The 21,103-nt window shown below is 36.8% G+C and overlaps 1 protein-coding gene across 1 annotated transcript in view; it reads left to right on the top strand.

Annotated features, from left to right (window-relative positions):
* GABRA1 (gamma-aminobutyric acid type A receptor subunit alpha1) overlaps positions 1–20,225 on the top strand; it is a 68,102-nt gene extending 47,877 nt beyond the window's left edge. The window contains exons 7-9 of the mRNA XM_075543187.1: positions 9,791–9,943; positions 15,728–15,930; positions 19,914–20,225. Of these exons, the coding sequence (XP_075399302.1) occupies positions 9,791–9,943; positions 15,728–15,930; positions 19,914–20,225 (668 nt within the window). The remainder of the gene's footprint in view (positions 1–9,790; positions 9,944–15,727; positions 15,931–19,913) is intronic.
* Positions 20,226–21,103: the final 878 nt, after the last annotated feature.

Here is a 21,103-nt window from a genome sequence, read left to right on the forward strand (position 1 = left end):
AGTTCAGTCATTCAAGTGGAAAAGCAAAATTGTTGAAGACATAAAGGAAGGTAAACTAGCTTCCTTTGACATCAGTATAATCCATTAGTATTCATTCATTCATTCATCCACTTATCCCTTCATTTACTCAAGAAATATACATTAAGAGCTGACTGTGTCTGCTGACTGCTGAGGAAATGAGCAGAGAGATGATGGACACAAGCTCTTGACTGAGTGATATAAGTTGCTAATATATACTGGCATTTGGAGCTATGTCCTAGGAATGATATCCTGTCTTTTTCTATAACACCTTGCTATGCTTCATAAGTAACACTTTTAGGGTATATGCAAATATACAACCATGAGCAAGACATCCAAATATGTCCTACACAAAGAGGTAAAAATATTAAAATAAGTAATTAGTCATAAAAAATATCAGTAGCCAAAAAACAATCAAAATCTTGTAGTACACACTCACTTTAAGTTTGTTAAATCCACTAGTGGTGATTTATCTAAATCAATAGACAAATCTTAATTGTGATAATTTAGTATGGCCTTCCTAAACATGGATAACTATTTTTCATAAATGACTAAAACAGATGAGCAAGAGCATTTATGGAACTGCTTGCTTAGGAGCATGGTTTTCTCTGGAAGGGCTACCGTCCAGATGAGCTAGCAGTTGAAGATGAAGGAGGAGAGCAAGCTCTTCCTCTTCCATCTAATGGAGTCGCAGTGGCGATCACTGCTCAAGGTTGCCCCAGGGCTCCCAATGACAAGCCCCAGAACATGATTTCCTGAGAAATAATTATAACCATAAAATGTGAAAGCTTAAAGGGGGTGGGGGGGAAGCTCTGCAGTCATCTGTCCAACCCTTTCATATTTTAGATGAAGAAACAAGTCCAAAGAGGCTCCAAGACCTAGAATTCAACTCTTCACCCCCGTATTCCTATTTTAATAGGATCTGAAGCAGATATTCAAGGGCCATTTCTTTCTTGCATAATATTTTGAGTGTATAATTCCTGTTAAAACACCACAGTCATTGATAATTTGATGTTTTGAGAAAACTTGGAAGAAAAATGATAGCCTAACATGCCATCCGTGCTTACCATAACTATGTTGAACGACTGGTAATCTCCTAAACTGCAGGTGAAATCCCCTGTCTCCGTTCTTTTCATTCTGCACAATACTGATCTAACAGCGACGCACACTTCCTTAAAAATACTTTTGCTTTTATCGTTCCATTTTACTCTTTTGGCATTTTAGAAAATAATTAATACCATCATTTATATTAAATACACGAGGAAGCTGAAAAAAAAGAAAATGAAGCAATAAGTTTATTTTCAAGTAGTTAAAATTTGAGAGAGCAAAGAGAGACTCCAGGCCTGAACAAATTCTTGCTTTGACTAATTATTCCCTGTTTCTTTTCTTTTCCTCTTCCTACTTTTTACATGGTAATGTATCAGATACATTGCCACAAATAACAAAATAAGCTTCCCTCAGGGTTAGATGTTTTGAAAATAAAGAAATCCTAACTCTCCTAGATTGCTGAATGCAACAAAGTGACATGCTTCCTGCATGAACACTCTGTGCACTGGTGTCCAGACTTGCTTTTCAATCCAATGTAGGAGTCTGATTTTCTGTAATGCTTTTGTTTCATTTTTCAACTACTACAGTGTGCATTACAGTATTGTTGTTTCTTCTGTTCCTTATTTTAAAATTTTGTACAAAAAAAACCCCAAACAGATATTACTGAATTTAGGAAGAAAGTTTTAAAAGATTTCTGAAATTTTTCCCATTCTTTTAGGGAAGAAATTGTTTATGAAACAAATGTAAGATCAAATGATGACTTTTCAGGTCTTCCAAAATAAGATTCTTTGCAGAAACTTTCTAAAATGGCATTTTGCAAACAACAAAAGATGATAATAGAAAACATGTAGATGTTTAACTCTCTGACATTAAATGTGAAAGATAGAATTTATTCTTTGAGATGGTGGCATTTTGTTATACACAACAGAATGAAGTGTTTGGAATAACAATGTGCACATCTGTGAGGAGGGAAATGTAATCATATTATGTCCATACAACTACATTTTAACAGATATGGAACATTAGTTTTCTGTATTCATCGCAAATGCATATAATTTCTTTATCAGATTACACACACACACACACAAGGGATGTCCAAAAGTTCCTGGATTGATTCCCTTATCTTTTAATTAAATTTTCCCATGAATGTTTTAAAAACCCCTCATATGTATCTGTGTATTTATTGTAATCACCAAAGATGTAAAGAGAAACTGGAAATGAATGAATTAAAACTTCTTTTAATATTCAATTTATCCTTCAAATGAGAACTACTCATGGACTTCAAAATAATTGAGAACTTTTCATCCTCAGTGTGTGTATTCACAATAATATACTAAAACTCAAGGGCAAAGTTATACTACATCCAAAAATCGATTCCTTTCTTAAGTAAAAAAAATCGATTCATTTCTTTCTGTTTCGTGGGGAGGATATAACCATACATGTTACCAAAATATGGCATATGAGATTTTATCAGAAAAACACACAGAAGCTACAAACAAAGCTGAAAGTACTTAGTGCCCAGTAAATGGCAGATATTTGTGTTAATAGTACAATGAAAGCATTCAGACGTGCTTTCTGATGTAAAGAAGGAGCACATTTCTACTACCACACCTCTACGATCGTGAAGAAAATGGGAAAGAAATTGAAATTTGTTTTAACTCTCAGCATAGCCTTACTTAGAGCTCTTTTGTCTTTTTCTCTCCTTTAACTCTTTTTTTCTTCTTTTTAAATGAAAAACTAAATACGAGAGAGGCAAGGATACACCTAAGAGGTAGCAAAAGAGGGTTTTGAAACTAAATCTATTTGCTTCCAAAGCTAGTACGTTTAGCTCTACAGAACATTTATCTCACTAAAGAATTTGTACTTGGGACAACCCACAAATGAGCAAAATATTTTGTGGATCAATATATTAAGATAAAAAAACATGAAACAAACAAATACATACCCCATGAAGTACATATTGGGGCTATGACATTGAGAATGTTAATTGCAGGCAAAATAATTTGCTTGTGATATATAAGCAGAATATTTTTGATAGTCACGCTTGAGGAAAGAGGAAGGATTTGTTATTGACATCTACTGAATAGAGGCCAGGGATGTTTTTCAGCAACCTAAATGCATAAGGAATTTACATCCCCAACAAGAAAATGCAACTGAGAGTTCATGAAGCATAGAGACAAATAAAATAAGGTTTCTAGGGAGGTACAATGGGGGAGGGGGTGGTAAAGGGGAGCTTATCTCAAGGAATTCAAGAAGGAAGAAGTGTTTTGAACAGATTGAGGTAGCAAGTTGTACAGTAGGACTTGATGTGATTGGACTTTGTAATAATATGCTATCTGTATTAGTCCCCCAATAAAAGGGTTTAAAAGAGAATTATCTGGTACAAAACTTCTCTCTTGATAAGATAAAATTGAAAATCCCTTGTATGTGTGTTGCAATCACAAAGCTGTGTACAGAAAATGTGCCGTGATCTGCTTGTCTTAGCTTCCATTGGATTAATTTCCCAATGCATACTAACTTCATGTGCAATAGAACCAAACATGGCCCAGTCCTGGATCATTCTAACAACTTTTGCTAGGACTGAGCCCATTGCTGCAGTCATTGTGTCACTTCCTTTTATCAAGGTTCTTTTTTTTTTTTTGGATTGTTGTTGACCTGTTGTAATTAAACATGAAGTCCTGTTCAAGGATTGGTCATTTCTGACAACATGTTCAAAGCATAACTGTCCAAGTCTCTCCAACCTGGTTTCTAAGGTGAATTTTGGCGTACTTGTTCATTCATCTGGCAGCCCAAAGTTCATGTAATAGGCTTTACCAACACTTTAATTTCAAATGCATGAATTCCTTCTGACTGTTCCTTTCAGTGGGGTGCCAGCCCCCACAATCGAACAGGTTCAAGGGGCAGTTGTAGACATCAAACAAGATAAAGCATGCAAGTGCTCATATCTGCAGTCAAGAGTTCATGAGCCAAGTCAGCACAGAGAGCGCGAGTAATATAACTCCACAAATTTATATAATCTGGGGCGTTCAGGCCACAGTAAGCACATATAACAGGGAGCGACTGTACAATAGGTAGATAAGTAACAGAAGAGGGACTAACTAGCTTGTATACATGCAATAGAAAGGGGTTGCACTGGGGGCACACACGAGACAGGAAGGCATACACATAACAGGATAGGTGTGCGCTAGAGTCAAGATGGCAGCCTGAACATGGTCTTCCCTGTGTTGGCTTAACCTTCAGAGTCTGAGCTCTCACTCAGGGGAACAATCTGTTATCACTCTCAGAAGGGAGTGGCCCCTCCTTAGGGTGGGTCAGACAATAGAGTCTGAATGCCTTAGATGGCTGGCATCATTCAAGCAGATAGCCTTCAGCAGTTGACTTCCAAGTGTACAGTCAGTGATGGTGTGTCTGCAAACAGCACCTTTGATCTGGCATTGTTGGGGAACAGCTTTTACTTAGGAGAATGTGAGTGGGACGCATCTCCAACCCACAAACATGAAGGTTCCTTCCACAGGAGCCTTGGCCTCCCAGATTCCTTCACGTGTGAATGTTGAGTTTGTCCTCATACACTCATCTCTGTTCTGTTTCCCACACATATTTGGCAGCCTTTTCTACACAGGTCAGATACACCTTACTCTTCAAAGTAACATCTTTCCATCGTAACACTTTAAAGGGGTCTTTTGCAACACATGTGCACAAATCAGTTTGATTCACTGATTTCTGCTCCCATAGGTAATCATTTGAGAATTTAAGTAAAATGAAATGACTGACAGAATCAGTATTTTCTGTTTACCATAATGCTGTTGCGAGGACTTGGTGCTTTGATTGTTTCTATTAAATGCAATCCAATAGGGAGGCTATATTCTTTGAGTTTCCTCAGTAAGTATCCGGAGATACTTTTCAGAGTTAACTAGGTTGTGCCACCTGCTCATCAAAGATGTGTTCATGAATGCCCTCCAATTCTGATGCCAGGGTCTTCTCACATGGTCCATTTCCAGGGTTATTTACTCACTTGACACATTGAAGGGATGGTAAAAGGTAAAACCTCCTTCAGTCAGACTTTTCCTACTTTTAAACAATTCCATTTTCCCCTGGAGCTTTTTGAATGACTCTTGTTCTTTGTTTAGATTCTGCAAGCACAATTAAGTGTTGTGGAATACCAATTATTTTCAATATTATCCACAAAATTTTTGTATTATCCACACAGTTAAATGCTTTCCCACAGTCAATAAAAGCACACGTTTTTACCTTCTTTTCTGATATTCTCTGCTTCTACTTTCTGCCAACATCCATCTGATGTTAGCAATGCTGCCTTTTGTTCCATGTTCTCTTCTGAATGTGGCTTGAATTTCTGGAAGCTCTTTTCAGTGTACTGCTGTAACCATTGTTGAATTATACTCAGCAAAAGCTTACTTGCATGTGATATTCATGGTGCTGTTTGATCATTTCCCCACATTCTCTTGGGCCACCTTTCTTTAGAATGGGGTTCAATATAGATTTTATTTTTCATATATATATATATATATATATATGTATCAGGTATAGATACATATCTGATATATATATAATATTTAGTGAGCTATTTTAAAATAAGTTAGTTGCATGATTAAATATGTACCTTGGAAAGAGGAACCTAATATTAAAATCAGAGGGTAGTGGGGCTGAGATATGGCTGTTGACACAGGGAATAGTTAACTGTTTATTGTAAGAAATCTATAAACAAGATAAAGTCAGTGATTGTGACATAACCCAGGACCCCAGAAAAGTCATACAATGGCAAAATTGGTAATAATTATCAATTCATTCCTTTCCTGACTTTCCAAGTATCTGCTGACACCCATGCCTGAATTTCAGAGTTTTAGTCTGAGTGAATTAACAGACTATTTAAGAGTGACCACAGATGAAGAAGCATTGTTGTGTGCTCATCATTATTTTTGTGGGAAAGGTTATTCAATGTCAGTTTAGAATATATTTAGTTAGTGGTGAAAGTGAAAAATGAATATCATTGAGAGGTGAAGCATGCATTTGAAAATACAGTTCTTGTTTTTGAGAGTCACGTATACCTATTCACTTAAGAGATGCTTGTAGCTATTAATTTCAGAGCTCTCCATATGACTAAATAAATATGACAATGGAGACATAGATGAGAATAAAAAACTACTTTCTAAAGGGAAGACAAAATATTAAAAATAATTGAAAAATGAATTGTATCAGTAACTTCTATAATAATTTTGTAGCAATGCAAAGAGAATTCTCTTATAGAAAGACACTAAATAATATCTGATAGAAATAATTGATGAGTTAAGATTGAAAATGATAAAGGGATTGCTATCAAAAATGTAGGGATAGTCAGCTCTGTTCCTTAATTAATGCTGCAAAGAAGGTGGATGACTAGCTTTAAGAATGAGAACATGTTTTTTGTTATGAGTTTGAGGAGCCATAGAATTTTAAGTCACTTTGAAGGGGCTAAATCTGACATCCCTGATCTGAGAAATAAATGGTAGTTTGAGAAAGGGAAAAGTTTGGTGGAGAGAGAAAGAATAAAGCCCTCCTTCAACATACCCCACCCCTCAAAACAGAAGAACTACCATATATAATTGAATATAAGCCAACCCAAGTATAAGCCAAGGAACCTAATTATTACCTGAGAAACCAGAAAAACTGATCAACTCGAGTGTAAGCCTAGGGTGGAAAATGCAGAAGCTTTTGGTGAGTTTCAATAATCAAAACAAATGAAAATAAAATTACTAAAAACTGAGACATTGATGGGGTAATGTATTTAAATGTTTATTTTAAATAATAAACATAAATAAAAGAACAAGTCATTTAACATTAGTAAACCAGCACAGTAAGTGGAAAATAGGTTCAACAAAAACAATAAGGCATCAACAATGATACCTTAAGAGTACTATTCCCTGAACTCAATCAGCAACCAAGCTAAAATGTAAAGAGTGTAAATCCTTCAAAACTGGATTCCTCATCATCATCCGTATCCCAATGCAGAGCTTCAGCTGGTGTGAGGTCATCATAGACGCTGTCCTCACTGAGATCGCCGTCATCACCATCACTGCTGTCATTTTCATACAAAGCACAGTCTTCACTGCCATCCACAGCATTACTAATACTACATTTCTGGAAGGCACATCACACCATGTCTTCTGGAATGTCTTCCCATGCATCTCGAACCCACTTTTCTATTAAATCTATGTCAGGCTTCATGAGATTTCCTCTTTTTGTTAGTCAGGCTTGACCAGATGACTTTCATTCTTCGCACACGGTCTTTGAAAGGCTTATTCAAAGATACATCCAGAGGCTGCAGTACAGATGTAAGCCCACCTGGAATAATGGCTAAAGTAACTTTACTAGAGTTTGCCAATGTTTTTATGTCATCTGATAGGTGGACTCTGAACATATCCCAAACAAGTAACGATGGCTTTTTCTTTAAGGCTGCTCCTGGTCATTGGTTCCAAATTTCTTCCAGACATTTTTTTGTTCCGTGTTCATCCATCCAGCCTTTAACCATGTGCATGCACACTAATTCTTGGTGGGAAATTGATCTTTTTAGGAAAGGTCTTTCTTTTAAAAATAATGAAAGGATGCAGCTTATTTCCATTAGCCAAACATGATAGAACATCTGCAAAGTGTTTTTTTTTCATTTCCTGGGTTTTGAGAAAAATGGTTTTTTCTCCTAACCTTGATACAGTTCTGTTGTTTGGAAGATCAAAAGTCATGGCAGTTTCCTCCATATTCCCAATATCTGCCAGGTCATAATTATAAATCCTTCTTTGTTTTATAATAAATGACTGGAATTGCATAATTTTTTCTTCAAGTTCTTGCGGCAATTTCTGGGAAATCTTTGTTCTTTGTCTCAAACATAGTAGCCAAAACTATTCATGAAGCGGGTATGCCATCCTGCTGATGCAGCAAATTTTTCAATGCCTGGTGCTTTATATTTGTCATCCTTAGCCATTTGGAGAGCACATATGCAGATTCCCATGCGTGTTATGCAGTAACCATTTTGAGGACACTCCATAAGCCATTTATGCAATTCACTCTCTAGAGCCCCATAATAAGACGTTAAAAACCAACGAGATTTTTAGCTTTTGGAATCTGTTCCAAGTCAACCTTCATTTTCTGCCACTCCCACACTTGCTTTTCATCAATACAGAATTAATTCCCTAATTGAAATATTGTTATTGCTCTCTTCTGCCCTTGAAACAACCTTCAGTTTGAAACCAGCCTCACATGACTGTGTTTTTGTTTTGGTTCAAGAGTGTCCATTTCTAATAGAATAAAAAAACAAGACTTTGAAAAAGAACTTTCATGGTAATGCCCCCCACCCCCACCCCCATGATGTGTTAGCCAGGAAGAGAGGGCGAGTCCGTGCAGGCAGGGGATGCAGGATGTGAATTAACACAGAGACCATAGGGGAGAGATGGAGCGTAGCCACAGACACATCCTTAACAGTTCATCTGCTGGCGTAAGAGAGTCAAGATGGGTGCTTCTGCGAATTGGAGCCATCCATGTCATAGGACGGCTCTGATTGGTTAGATGTGAGTAAACAAACATTCAAAACCCTGCAGTGTCAGCAGGGCTTTGAGTGAACAGTGGAGGAAAGACAATCACCCAGGAGACAATGGCACTCTTCCTGTTACCTGGAGTGGGGGTGGGGGGTAGTGGAGATGTTACACCTCACTGCCACTGACCTGTGTATAAACCGAACCATGGATTTTTTTAGCACATTTTTGTATATACTGTATATACGAGAATATAGTTAAGTGGCCTCAACTAGATTCCAACTTATAAGACAAAGCTGGAGAAATATAAATCCTACTAGAAGGATTTGTGTGTGTGTGTGTGGCAGAGTAGATGTTTCTCTCTTACCCACCAGCAGATAACAAAACAATGAACATGTCGACAACATTTAGGAATTGTTGTTGAAAAAATATGACATTAATTAAAACAAAACTCCCCTAAAATGTGTGTATCCATCGCTGAGGTCTCTAAATAAAATTAGAGTTTAAAGTCTACAATAGCCTTGGGCAGTGTCTAGCTAGAACATATTCTAGCATGCTGGGAATGGGGGCAAAATAAGATCCAGTTAGAAATACAGACTTCGTTGGCTACATGTCAAAGAAAGGTTTGGGTAGTTAGGGAAGAATCAAAGAATTGCGTATTTCAACATCTACCCAAGTGATTTTGGGGAACACTTTGATGAAGATTTTAGACTCCTTTTCTCTTTTCGCAGATCAGGCTAAAGTGAGTAATTCATTCAACACCAAAGATCTACTAAAGAAAATGCTGTATACACAGCTCAGGTTCCCTGACTAGAGTACCAAAGCTCTCCACTAGATATCCAGAGTTTGTCTTGGAATAGACACACTGGGGATATTGTCATTTCGGATCCATTTTTTGCATGCCACGAATATCTACAATTGTATCTTCAGTTATTAAAGTCAATCTGTAAATATATGCTCAGAACAGTCCTTTAAATGCATGATGCACCGTGTTCAGGTCATAAGTGAATCCACAAGGATCCTGCGACAGTCTTCTTGCCAGAGCCATTTTGGTTTGTGTTAATGTTTCGCTTCACTCTGGGAACCAGATGCCTCATGGAGAAGAATGTCCCACTCCCAAGGTTTGGCTGCTAAAGTTGAAAACCTCAAAGGACACTCATTTTCAAGGTCAAATCTTTCAAAACCTTCCTTTCTGTTTCTCCCTTTAGGAGAATATGTTGTGATGACTACTCATTTCCACTTGAAGAGGAAGATTGGCTATTTTGTTATTCAAACATACCTGCCTTGCATAATGACTGTTATTCTCTCTCAAGTGTCCTTCTGGCTCAACAGAGAGTCTGTACCAGCAAGAACTGTCTTTGGTAAGTGAAAATTAACAAGTACTTGCAAGAATCTCCAAAGCAGGTTTTTTCTGTCATTTTGCCAATACAATGGATATTTAAAAAGGGTAACCACATAATTGCTTAAAATGAAAAGCTGTTCTAGTGCATATGAATTCATTGAGTTCATTATCATTTGATTTGGTTATTGGGGAGAGACACTGAAACTGACACAAAATGCTTTATACCAGGTTGAAAGATGGGCATCCAGGGCATAGTGGGTTATGGTTGGGTTGCTAACAGCAAGTTAGAAGATGGGGGTTGGAACCACAACCACCCATGGGAGAAAGAAGAGGTTTTCTACTCCAATAAAAATGTACAGAGTCAGAAACTTTTCCATTCTGCTCTATAGAATTTCTGTGAGTCGGAAAGGACTTGATGACAGTGAGTCAGTTGAAAACACACATACACAGATATCTTAATATTCACTTCATATACTTAGAAGACAAAATCATGCATCAGTAAACTTTAAGAGTATTATAAATTGTAAACACATCTACCTTTTAATTTGTAAAATAAGTAGGGCTTCCTTAAATAGGAAAATTGATGAATTACCATCATGTCAATACAAGAAAATCTCACTTTACCTAACGTAGCATGTGTTCAGAATGAGTTCCTCTATGAGGCAATTCTACTCTGCAAAAGATAGGTCAACTTTGTGGTGGCTAACTATAGAACCACAACAAAGGGTTACAAATATATTTTTCCCCAGGAAAAAAGAAATCCTTTAAGTGCCCCCAAAAAAAGCCCTGCTGTTGGGTTACACACTATTCTGCTAACCAAAAGGTAAGCAGTCTGCTATCCCCCCAGCCACTCTCCCAGAGGAAGGTGAATGAAGGTTTCCACTCCCTTAAATGAGTACAGCCCCAGAGACCCCAAGGGGCAGTTCTGACTCAGAGTGGACTCCATCGCAGTGAGTGAGTGAGTGATAGGTTCTTCAAAATATAAAGTATATAATGCAAGATTGAATAAATAGCAAATGCTAAATTAGTACTGGGAAAACTCACCCCTCAATGTATTATTTCAGAAGTTTGCATTTCATATGAAGAGAGATTTCTGACTACCTCTAAATACACAATCTCCATTGTACTTTTCAGAGTGAAATTCAGGGGGAAATTGACCACAGTAAAATTTTGATAAATTATTTTTTTATGGAATCCTACTATGATCACTGAAGTACCACAAGAGTTAAACCTAAAGTACTTTCTTTTGAAAGTTACCTTCCATAGCTTAAAAACGTTTAATAGTAAAAATTATAGGTAAATTTTTTTAAAAAATTATATATTATAGTAAATGCTTATATAATACCAACTGAACTCTAAATCAGATGTTAGATACAACTACTTTTTCTCTTTTGGAAAAAAGTAAGTTCTAAGGAACAAACAATTAGGAAGTTCTGTCAAGGTCAGAAGTGACCATGGAAAGGAATTAGGAAAAGAGAGAAGTACAGCTTTGTGTTCTACGCCCTTCATAAAATACTAGACCACCATTTCTGTTCCTTTTAACTCCATTTATATAATTCTTGTGTAAAACTATCCAGTGAAAAATGTATGTCATTCCAACAATTTCTTTATGTACAGTACATTGACATTGCTTCCATAATTCAAGTTGTACAACAATCTTACTATTCTTTTTCAACTTATTCCACCACCAAACATATAAATTATTAGAACTATACTCTCAGCTGATCTTTTGAATTGCTTTTGTCAATTCCATCCCATATACATAATTCTTTAAAAGAACATGGTGGATATGCTTTAATAATTAAGCCAAGGAGCCCTGGTAGCTTAGTGTGCTACAAATTGAGCTGTTAACCAAGTCAGTGGTTCAAACCCAGAAGTAGGTCCACAGAGCAGAGTTTCTGTACCCCTGTGAAGATTTGAAATCTCAGAACTCAAAGTGCCATATCTATTGTGCCTTACAGGGACAGTATGAGTTGAAATTTACTTCATGATAGTAAATTTGGTTGATTAGTGTCGATTATTTGTGTAAGGAGCCCTGGTCAAATAGTTGCTTGCACATTTAGCTGCAACCCATGAAGAAGTACAAGGCTGTCTGCGTCTGTAAGGATTTAAAATTTTGGAAACTAATGGACAGTTCTCCAGGTTCACTGTGAACGAGGATCAACTCTATGGCAGGGTGTTATTTGTTTCAAAGAAAACTCCAGAAGATCGCTTTTGGTTCAAGGTTTAAGGTTAAAGGACAATCGCAGAGAAATAGCTTTAGAGGTTCATTCAGTCTTAGGAGAATCCATCCTGGATTTTAAAAATATGTTCCACATACTGCCCCTTTGATAAAGATTCTTCCTTCTATAGAATTTCCCATCCAATTTGATCTTGCTGCAGTCACCAAAGAGAAGATGGGGCCCTTAGGGTTAGTATCATTCATTTAGAATGCATTATTAACTGTAATTAGGGGTGAAAAGAGCAATTATCAAGATGCATGCCACAAATATCCATAAGACATCTGCTTTTATAAAGACCTTGTTCTACCCCAAAACAACTCAGGTTGTTTATAGTCCAAGCTAGAAATGTGCATTGATTCAATGATAATACTCTTTGAAATATCAAAAACAGAGTGTCATTGAGTCAACATACAATTTAGAAAAAATGTATTGTCGCTCATGGATTAAAAATGCAGGACCAATTGCTAGTATGAAGGAAGTTGTGTTGTCTTCAGAATTTGATAAAGTACTTCTGAGCTGAAAGCCATCAAATCTTTGAGAGTCTAAGGAGATCTCAGCTTAGATGTAAAGAACATGCTTTCTGTTAGAATTGAATATTGAACTCTGGTCAAATTTTTATATATATTGATACACATACATGTGTGTGGTGAATGTATAAAATATACGTAGACATTTATATATATTTCATATTTATATTCTTTCACATATATACATCTTTCATATGTTTCTCACATATTTCTCTCCTATCGGTGTGTCTAGTGTATGCTCTCTACTCACTCCCTCACTCACTGACTCCCATTGAGTCAATGCTGCCTCAAAGTGTGGTTTTCCAAGACTGTGTACAGGCGTAGAAAGCCCAGGATTTCTCCTGTGGGGCTGCCGGTAGTGCTGAGCTGCTGTTCACACAGATTCCAGCCCAATGCATAACCACGACACCACCAGGGCCCCTAAGTTCCAAATGAAATGCACTGTTCCTGGCTCTATTCCAACTTAGAGCAGCCCTGTCTGGCAGAGTAGAACTGCTCCTAATTATTACTGAGATGGTTTAATGTTGAAGGGGAAATATGGCCTCATTGACTCACCTACTCTGAAGTCAGCAGGATAATGCTTACTTCATTATGCCATGAGAGCGCCTTTAATTTAGAGCATGGAGCATATTCAATTCTTGGCTTATTTTGTTTGTATTTTAATCAGGTAGCCAAGAAATACAGTGAAATATGTATATTTTCAAGTAATCAATTTCATGGACTGAAAATTCAATAAAGCATTCCAGTGTGTGTTATACATCAAAAATCTTGCTGTTAGCATTTTCAATGATCTTATACTTCAGCCAGCTCATGCCCTTTTGATGACCATAACTATAGATTTCAGCCCTGGTGATTTTTTTCCCCTGTGTCTCAAGATACATGTTTCAAATATTTTGATCTGAACCAAGTCACAAATACAATTTTCTTAGACCTTTGGTCTTTTAACATTTATTTAGAACATATGTTTCCTTTCATTTTTGTCTGATCTCAGCACTTTCCTCTGAGCTCTGTGAAATGGCCAAGAGGGTCACAAACATTTAAGGAAATAAAAAAGAAGAAAGGAAAAGAAGCCTATATTAACAAAAGGGTTATATATCCCAATAATGCATTTAAAAACATCCAGGCTTCCACAAAGCGGAAGTCTCTTTTAAAGAATGGAAGCATCCTGTTCTAGACCTCTCATACTCTCTTTGTGCTTGAAGCCAATGTGCTCATGTAACCAGACAGGTTTTTAGGTGTGTTCGATTTTGCAAGGCAGTGTTCAGTTGTGCAAACGGTGAATGTTCTCAGGTATTAACTAAATCTTGTCAGTCAGAGCACACTCAGGAGAAAGGTCTAGTAGTCCACTTAAGAATGATCAGCCTTTGAGATCCCATGAAGCACATTTTTCACTCTTACACAGGAGATTAGCATGTAAGGAAATTGACCTAATAATAGCTGGATAACCAATGTATGACCTTGGCCAACAAAATAATTCATAATTCTGAGCTCCAGTAAATTCACCTGTAAATGAAAGTGAAAAAGTGATGTTTGGAAGACTACATAATAAAAATAAAATATCTAAATTGTCAAGCCAAAGCTTGGAACATAATAGCTGCTCAATAAATCAGTGTTCTCTTCTACTACTCCCTCGCAGAATTGTGCTGCAACACACACAAGCACTCTTAAGACTGTTTTTAATAACTCTTAATTTGTGTATAATTTTGGTTTAAGAATATCCATTCCCAAATTACTTCTGACACCGCCTACACAAATCAAAATTGGAAAAGGTGATTCATTATAGAAAAGATTTATGGAAAAAAATACATTGAATTGCTTAATAACAGAATTAATATTTACAGACTAATACTGGTATTCACCATTTTATTAGATTATCTTATTTAATGTTTAAAATAATTCTCTATGACTTAGATTTTGAGTAGTAAACACATTTAACCATAGATATAGCTAGCAAATGGGGGAGTTGGAACTAGTCACTGGAAGAGGTAAAGATTTTTTTTCAAAAGAATGCAGCTACCAGGATCATCGTAAATTACATATATTATAATTTTGAAAATGGAAATTTCCAACTCTAAACTTTGCCCTGTGCACACTATGGTGCAGATAGTAAGTTAACAGAAAGAAGATAGTAAATAAAAACATTAATGGATACTAGCACTCCTATGTATGTAAGCTCATGTAACTACATGTAATTATCTAAGTAAATGAAACAAGCCTGACTTGAAAGCTGCTTTGAATAGAGGTGATATTAATCACTAGGGGCAGATTTGTAGAATAGGAAAGATATGACATTTATAAAAAGTAAGATAATTTTTATTGTTACTGTGATGAGTATTTATGTGAGAAAAAATTGACTATATGAACCAAAAAGTTTTGTATTCAAATTTGGTATTTGCTACTGCTGAGCAAGTTATATGAAAACCTTTTAATTATATATAGGTATTCAAATAATTTATTTAACAATATAGTTAGCTTAGAACCAGTAATAATAGTATGTGAACATTAATAGAATAGCTCATTGCTGAGATAAATTTAAATTAGGGAAAGATTTACAATAAAATACATGTTTTACATGCAATAATTTTTACACATTTCATGGCAACTCGTGGATTGCCAGCCCCTCAACACACAATCACTTGTCCCGCCTGCACTTTCTTGATTCAAACCCTGAGAGGGCACTGACACAGTGCTGAAGAGTCCTGAGGGCGCAGAGTCGTCCATTTACAGAAGTGGGAGCAGTGAGGTGTGTATCCTTTCCACCAGCACACAACTATCAAGAACCTCAAAGGAAACAATTCACCATTTTATGATTAGCTTTTGGATAACAGTTTATCTTTTCAGGATTTTCCTCTAAAAATAACATATGAAACACCCTTAACTACACTGGACTTAAATTAATGCTCCTACCTTCAAAACCAAAATGGACCAAACCAGAAACCATAGTCTACATGGTAAGGTTAGTGTCTTTGGGGGCAAAATACTTGTAGACCCATCCTCAGAGATGACATTTTATAATACAAAAAGTACTGATTCATTTCTTTTCTTTCCTTTCAGGAGTAACGACTGTGCTCACCATGACAACCTTGAGTATCAGCGCCAGGAATTCCCTCCCGAAGGTGGCCTATGCTACAGCTATGGATTGGTTTATCGCCGTGTGCTATGCCTTTGTATTCTCGGCGCTGATTGAGTTTGCCACAGTAAATTATTTCACCAAGAGAGGCTATGCTTGGGATGGCAAGAGCGTTGTTCCAGAAAAGGTAAATGCTTTCTCATGGACCGTGAGAAATATTACTACGCTTCCTTAATCCTATGAAGCGGACAGTTTATTTCTGACAGATTTGATGAAGCTTTCAGGGAGAGGATAATTGGGACTCAGTTTGTATTATGCCATGCATGTTTATTTGCTAGGAGAATTTTGTTTGTGTTAAAGGGAGAGGTAGTTTGAATGAGTAGATATTTAAAATAGAGAAGACAGTGGTCAGACACTAAATCGTTTTCCACAAAAAGTATTTTCCTGTAGTCTCTATCAATTTTTGAGCAGTTTTAAATTGACATTAAGAGCAGATGAACTTACCCAAAACTGTTATTTACCAAATGCATCATAATTTGAATAACTTAGACATCATAGTCTTTTCATTGTTCTGCAAGCCTTGTCACTTTAATCATTAATGCCACTATAATGTCCAAATTGAATGGAAGTTTTCCACAAACAGTATATGATTTCAGTGAGCTCAAGGCAGGGAAGACACTTTCCTTTCCAAAAGAGAGAGTTGCTTTGGGGATAAACACACACAGAAAGAAAAGGGAAACTCCTCATTGCAGAAAAAAATTACGTCCCCAACATAGCAGTTGTTTTTCTTTCCATTGGAACCTATTTCACAGTGTGGATTTTAAGTCGCAGTCACGAGGATATTTCTGTTTCTGGGTCCTGAAAAGAAAGCCTGTCAAGATACAGGTAAGCGTCATGACTGAGAAATGAGGGACAGAGTCAGGGACACAGACATGTTAAGAGTTCTGGAATAATTCAAGAGTTATAACTAAATATGCAACTGTTTCTCCCAAGTTTGATTCAATAGAGTATTAGTCACAAGACAGTCCCTGAAATACAGGTTTGTGGTTAAATAGCCATACAATTGGATGATACTTCATACAGATCCAGAAGGTGACAGTGTTGAAAGTACCGGAGAAGCTTTGTATTAAAGAGATAGCTTTAACTGTGTTTATGCTTATACCAGTCTATAAGCACTGCTACTCAAATACTTTTGGTAACAGAAAATTTGGGGAAGTAACATCTATCACAGTTAATATGCTAAATATACGATGCATCATTTTATGCATAGCTAAGAAATATAAAGTTAAATAAAAGCACCTTGAATGGAAGTATTCATCAGTCACAGAAAAATTATTTGGATTCTCCAGTGATTTCTAAATGAAGCTAGAGCCAAGAAAGCTCCACAGCTCCCAGATGTCTAAACTAGCAATGCCCCTGAACATTTACGTAGCCATGAGTGATGCTTGAAGATAGTAAAAAATAGATATATATGAATTTGTTACTCAAGCACCTTTACTCAGGTGCAGTGGGAAAAAAAGACACTGCATTTATCACTAGGAGAGAAGGTGGAAGGGTGAAATGCAGCTATGGCCAGATATTTTTCTGAGCAATGAGGACCTCCATTTGTCCCGAGGCAGAAATCTTACAGAGAGCCAATTCTGAAGAGAGGTGATCCTGACATGCTCAGTTTTAGGATGTAGTCCAGTTTTATAGTCTTCCAGTTTTAAATTTTGTGGATAATAAACCACTAAAATAATAATATTTCTTAGATTTAGTGAGAGGAGGTGCTAATTTGGAGAAAAGTTGCTTTTCTACTTCAAAACATTTTTGCACATGAGGAAAATGGATGCCCTTACTATTCTGGTGTATAAATATCAGTGGATAATGATTAATAGGTGAATTGATTTTACTCTGTTTAGCATGGAATTTGACCAATTTATTGGTTAGTTAATTGTTCAGATTAAATTAATCTATGAGTCTGTATCCTTCTTTCCAGTGCTTTATAACAAAGAAAATGTTTAATCTATATTAATCTGTAATCCACTATCTTTAGTGTACATAGATTGCATGATTATAGCTATAAGTATAATCACATCTTTAATATGCATCGTGATATTCATAATCATACCTGTACTTATATTTTATATAATTCTACATCCATATACCATCTTCCTTCAATAATCCCGGGACATTTCTCAAGACTCTTATCATAATCATGACTTAAATACTAGGAAGAACAATATGCTAGGAAAATTATATAAAATTGTTTCATTTTGTACTATACATACCCTCTAAATATTTTCAATAATGTCTAGATGACTTGTAATAACTTGTTACAAAAATGCTCCATAAGTAGCATTTTATACTTCCCTTTAACCTTTGAGGAAATACTTTAACCACTTAATTGAGTTATTTTCTTTTGAATATTTTCAAGCTGCAGTTGGTTAAATACGAGAATGCAGAACCTGGAGATAAGGAGGCACACACCTACACACACTACACACACCTACACACACTACATACACCTACACACACTACACACACCTACACACACCTACACACACTACACACACCTACACACACTACACACACTACACATATACACACACTAAACACACTACACACACCTACACACACACACACACACTAAACACACTACACACACCTACACACATACACACACTAAAAACACTACACACACTACACACACTAAACACACTACACACACCTACACACACCTACACACACCTACACACACTACACACACCTACACACACTACACACACTACACATATACACACACTAAACACATACACACACTACACACACACACACACTAAACACACTACACACACCTACACACATACACTAAAAACACTACACACACTACACACACTAAACACACTACACACACCTACACACACCTACACACACCTACACACACTACACACACCTACACACACTACACACACTACACATATACACACACTAAACACATACACACACTACACACACCTACACACACTACACATATACACAAACTAAAAACACTACACACACCTACACACACTACACACACTAAACACACTAAACACACTACACACACCTACACACACCTACACACACCTACACACACTACACACACCTACACACACTACACACACTACACATATACACACACTAAACACATACACACACTACACACACCTACACACACTACACATATACACAAACTAAAAACACTACACACACTACACACACTAAACACACTAAACACACTACACACACCTACACACACCTACACACACCTACACACACTACACACACCTACACACACTACACATATACACACACTAAACACATACACACACTACACACACCTACACACACTACACATAAACACACTACACACACCTACACACATGCACACACTATACATCAGTGAGCTCATAGAAATATGGAAAAGGAGTTAAAAGATAATGGGAAATTTTACAAACCTTTTAAAACTACTTGTGTGTTTATGTGTACTGAAATTGAAAATGAAATCTGGAAGGATTAGATGATAGTTGTCCCCAAATTTTATTCCTACAAAACAAACAAAGCAATCACATATTGGCCTAAACAGTAACCAACTACTTGCTTGTGATTCTTCATTCCAGTCTGACAACAACACGATGGTACTTCTGTTGACCAATCTGTGCTCTAAAATGGTATCGTTAGCTGGGGGCTCCGAGAGGCTGGGGAGTCCAAGACGGTTTCTCCCTCAAGCCTGGGTTCAGATGTGTGCTCTCAGCTGGACCTCTCATGGTGCCTGTGCCCTGGTCTTGCGGTAGCACTGACTGGACTTCTGTACATGCCGTGTTCCTTTATATAACAGGAAGGCAAAGACTAAGACTGAGCCGCTTGTTAATGGGAAGGTGGTGAACTTGCACAGTATCGCTCCACAAAAGACACCAGCTCAGTCTAGATAAAAGTCTGGGGAAATAGATGCCATCTCTTGGTGGGAAATCTAAATTTAAAAAAAATGTGATATCCATAGTCTCAATTTATACCACTTATATTACATTACACTTTTTCCATTTCAAAGCAACTGCAGTTTTTGGGTTGCAAATAAGAGATCATTTGTTCGGTAACCTATAATCATTTCCTCCATTTTACTAACACAATTCTTTCCTCTTTCCCCCACAGCCAAAGAAAGTGAAAGACCCTCTGATTAAGAAAAACAACACTTACGCTCCAACTGCAACCAGCTATACCCCGAACTTGGCCCGGGGTGACCCTGGCTTAGCCACCATTGCTAAAAGCGCAACCATAGAACCAAAAGAAGTCAAGCCTGAAACGAAACCACCGGAACCCAAGAAAACCTTTAATAGTGTCAGCAAAATTGACCGACTGTCAAGAATAGCTTTTCCACTACTATTTGGAATCTTTAATTTAGTCTATTGGGCTACCTATTTAAACAGAGAGCCTCAGCTGAAAGCCCCTACTCCACATCAATAGGCACCTGTAGTCACCGTCTATTGTTCAGTCCTCTGCACTGGGATTTGCTTTCTGTTCTCAATGCAGCAATTCCCACCTGCTTCATTTCCTCTGTCTTAAAGAATTTAAAGGTTTCCTTATTTCCATAACCCATAAAAGAACAAGAGACCCCTGTCTGGTAGTCCAGGGAAGAGCAGAGAATACCACTGAGAGACAGGATTCTGAGAGCAGGGACTGGAGAGCAAACTCCCCTCAGAAGGAGACAGAGAGAGAGGAAGGGAGAGGGAAGGAGGGTCAACAAAACTAGGAGAAGAAAAAGAAAACTTACTATAATCCCTAGGTCAGTTGTAGATATATATTTCCAAATAGTCTTTAAAAAAACACTGTATATGTCAAAATATTTTTATGTGAGGATTTTAAGAGAATAAAATCTACAGGTTTAAGGAAGAGAAAGAAAAAATTATGTATTTCTTGCACAAACTATGGTGTGCTTATACTTTTCTTTCCTTTAAAATGTTTAGCTTTAACACTTTGTTTCCAAAGCTAAAAGAAAATACCCGTATTTTTATCTGTTTTAAAATGCCTAATGCAATGATTTTGTTGTTAAATGCTATTTTAAATGTCATGGAATTACCATATGCGAAAGTGCAGTCCATCACTGTAGAGCACATTTTTAAAAATGGGCAGATATGCTTTAAATAGGCTTTTTCACTGTCTCTTGAGCTTGACCACTAGTCTCCATGATCAGTTGTTTTAACAAAGACATACCTTCAATAGTAATTAAATGTAATAACATAAGTTAAAATACTCTTAAAAAACATTTAAAAATTCCTTTTGTCATCTCATTTCTAGTTAGTACCTGGGTCCAGCAATCACTTGATTCCTATTATGAAGATGTT

This window comes from Tenrec ecaudatus, chromosome 2, assembly GCF_050624435.1.
Source record: "Tenrec ecaudatus isolate mTenEca1 chromosome 2, mTenEca1.hap1, whole genome shotgun sequence".
NCBI lineage: Eukaryota > Metazoa > Chordata > Mammalia > Afrosoricida > Tenrecidae > Tenrec > Tenrec ecaudatus.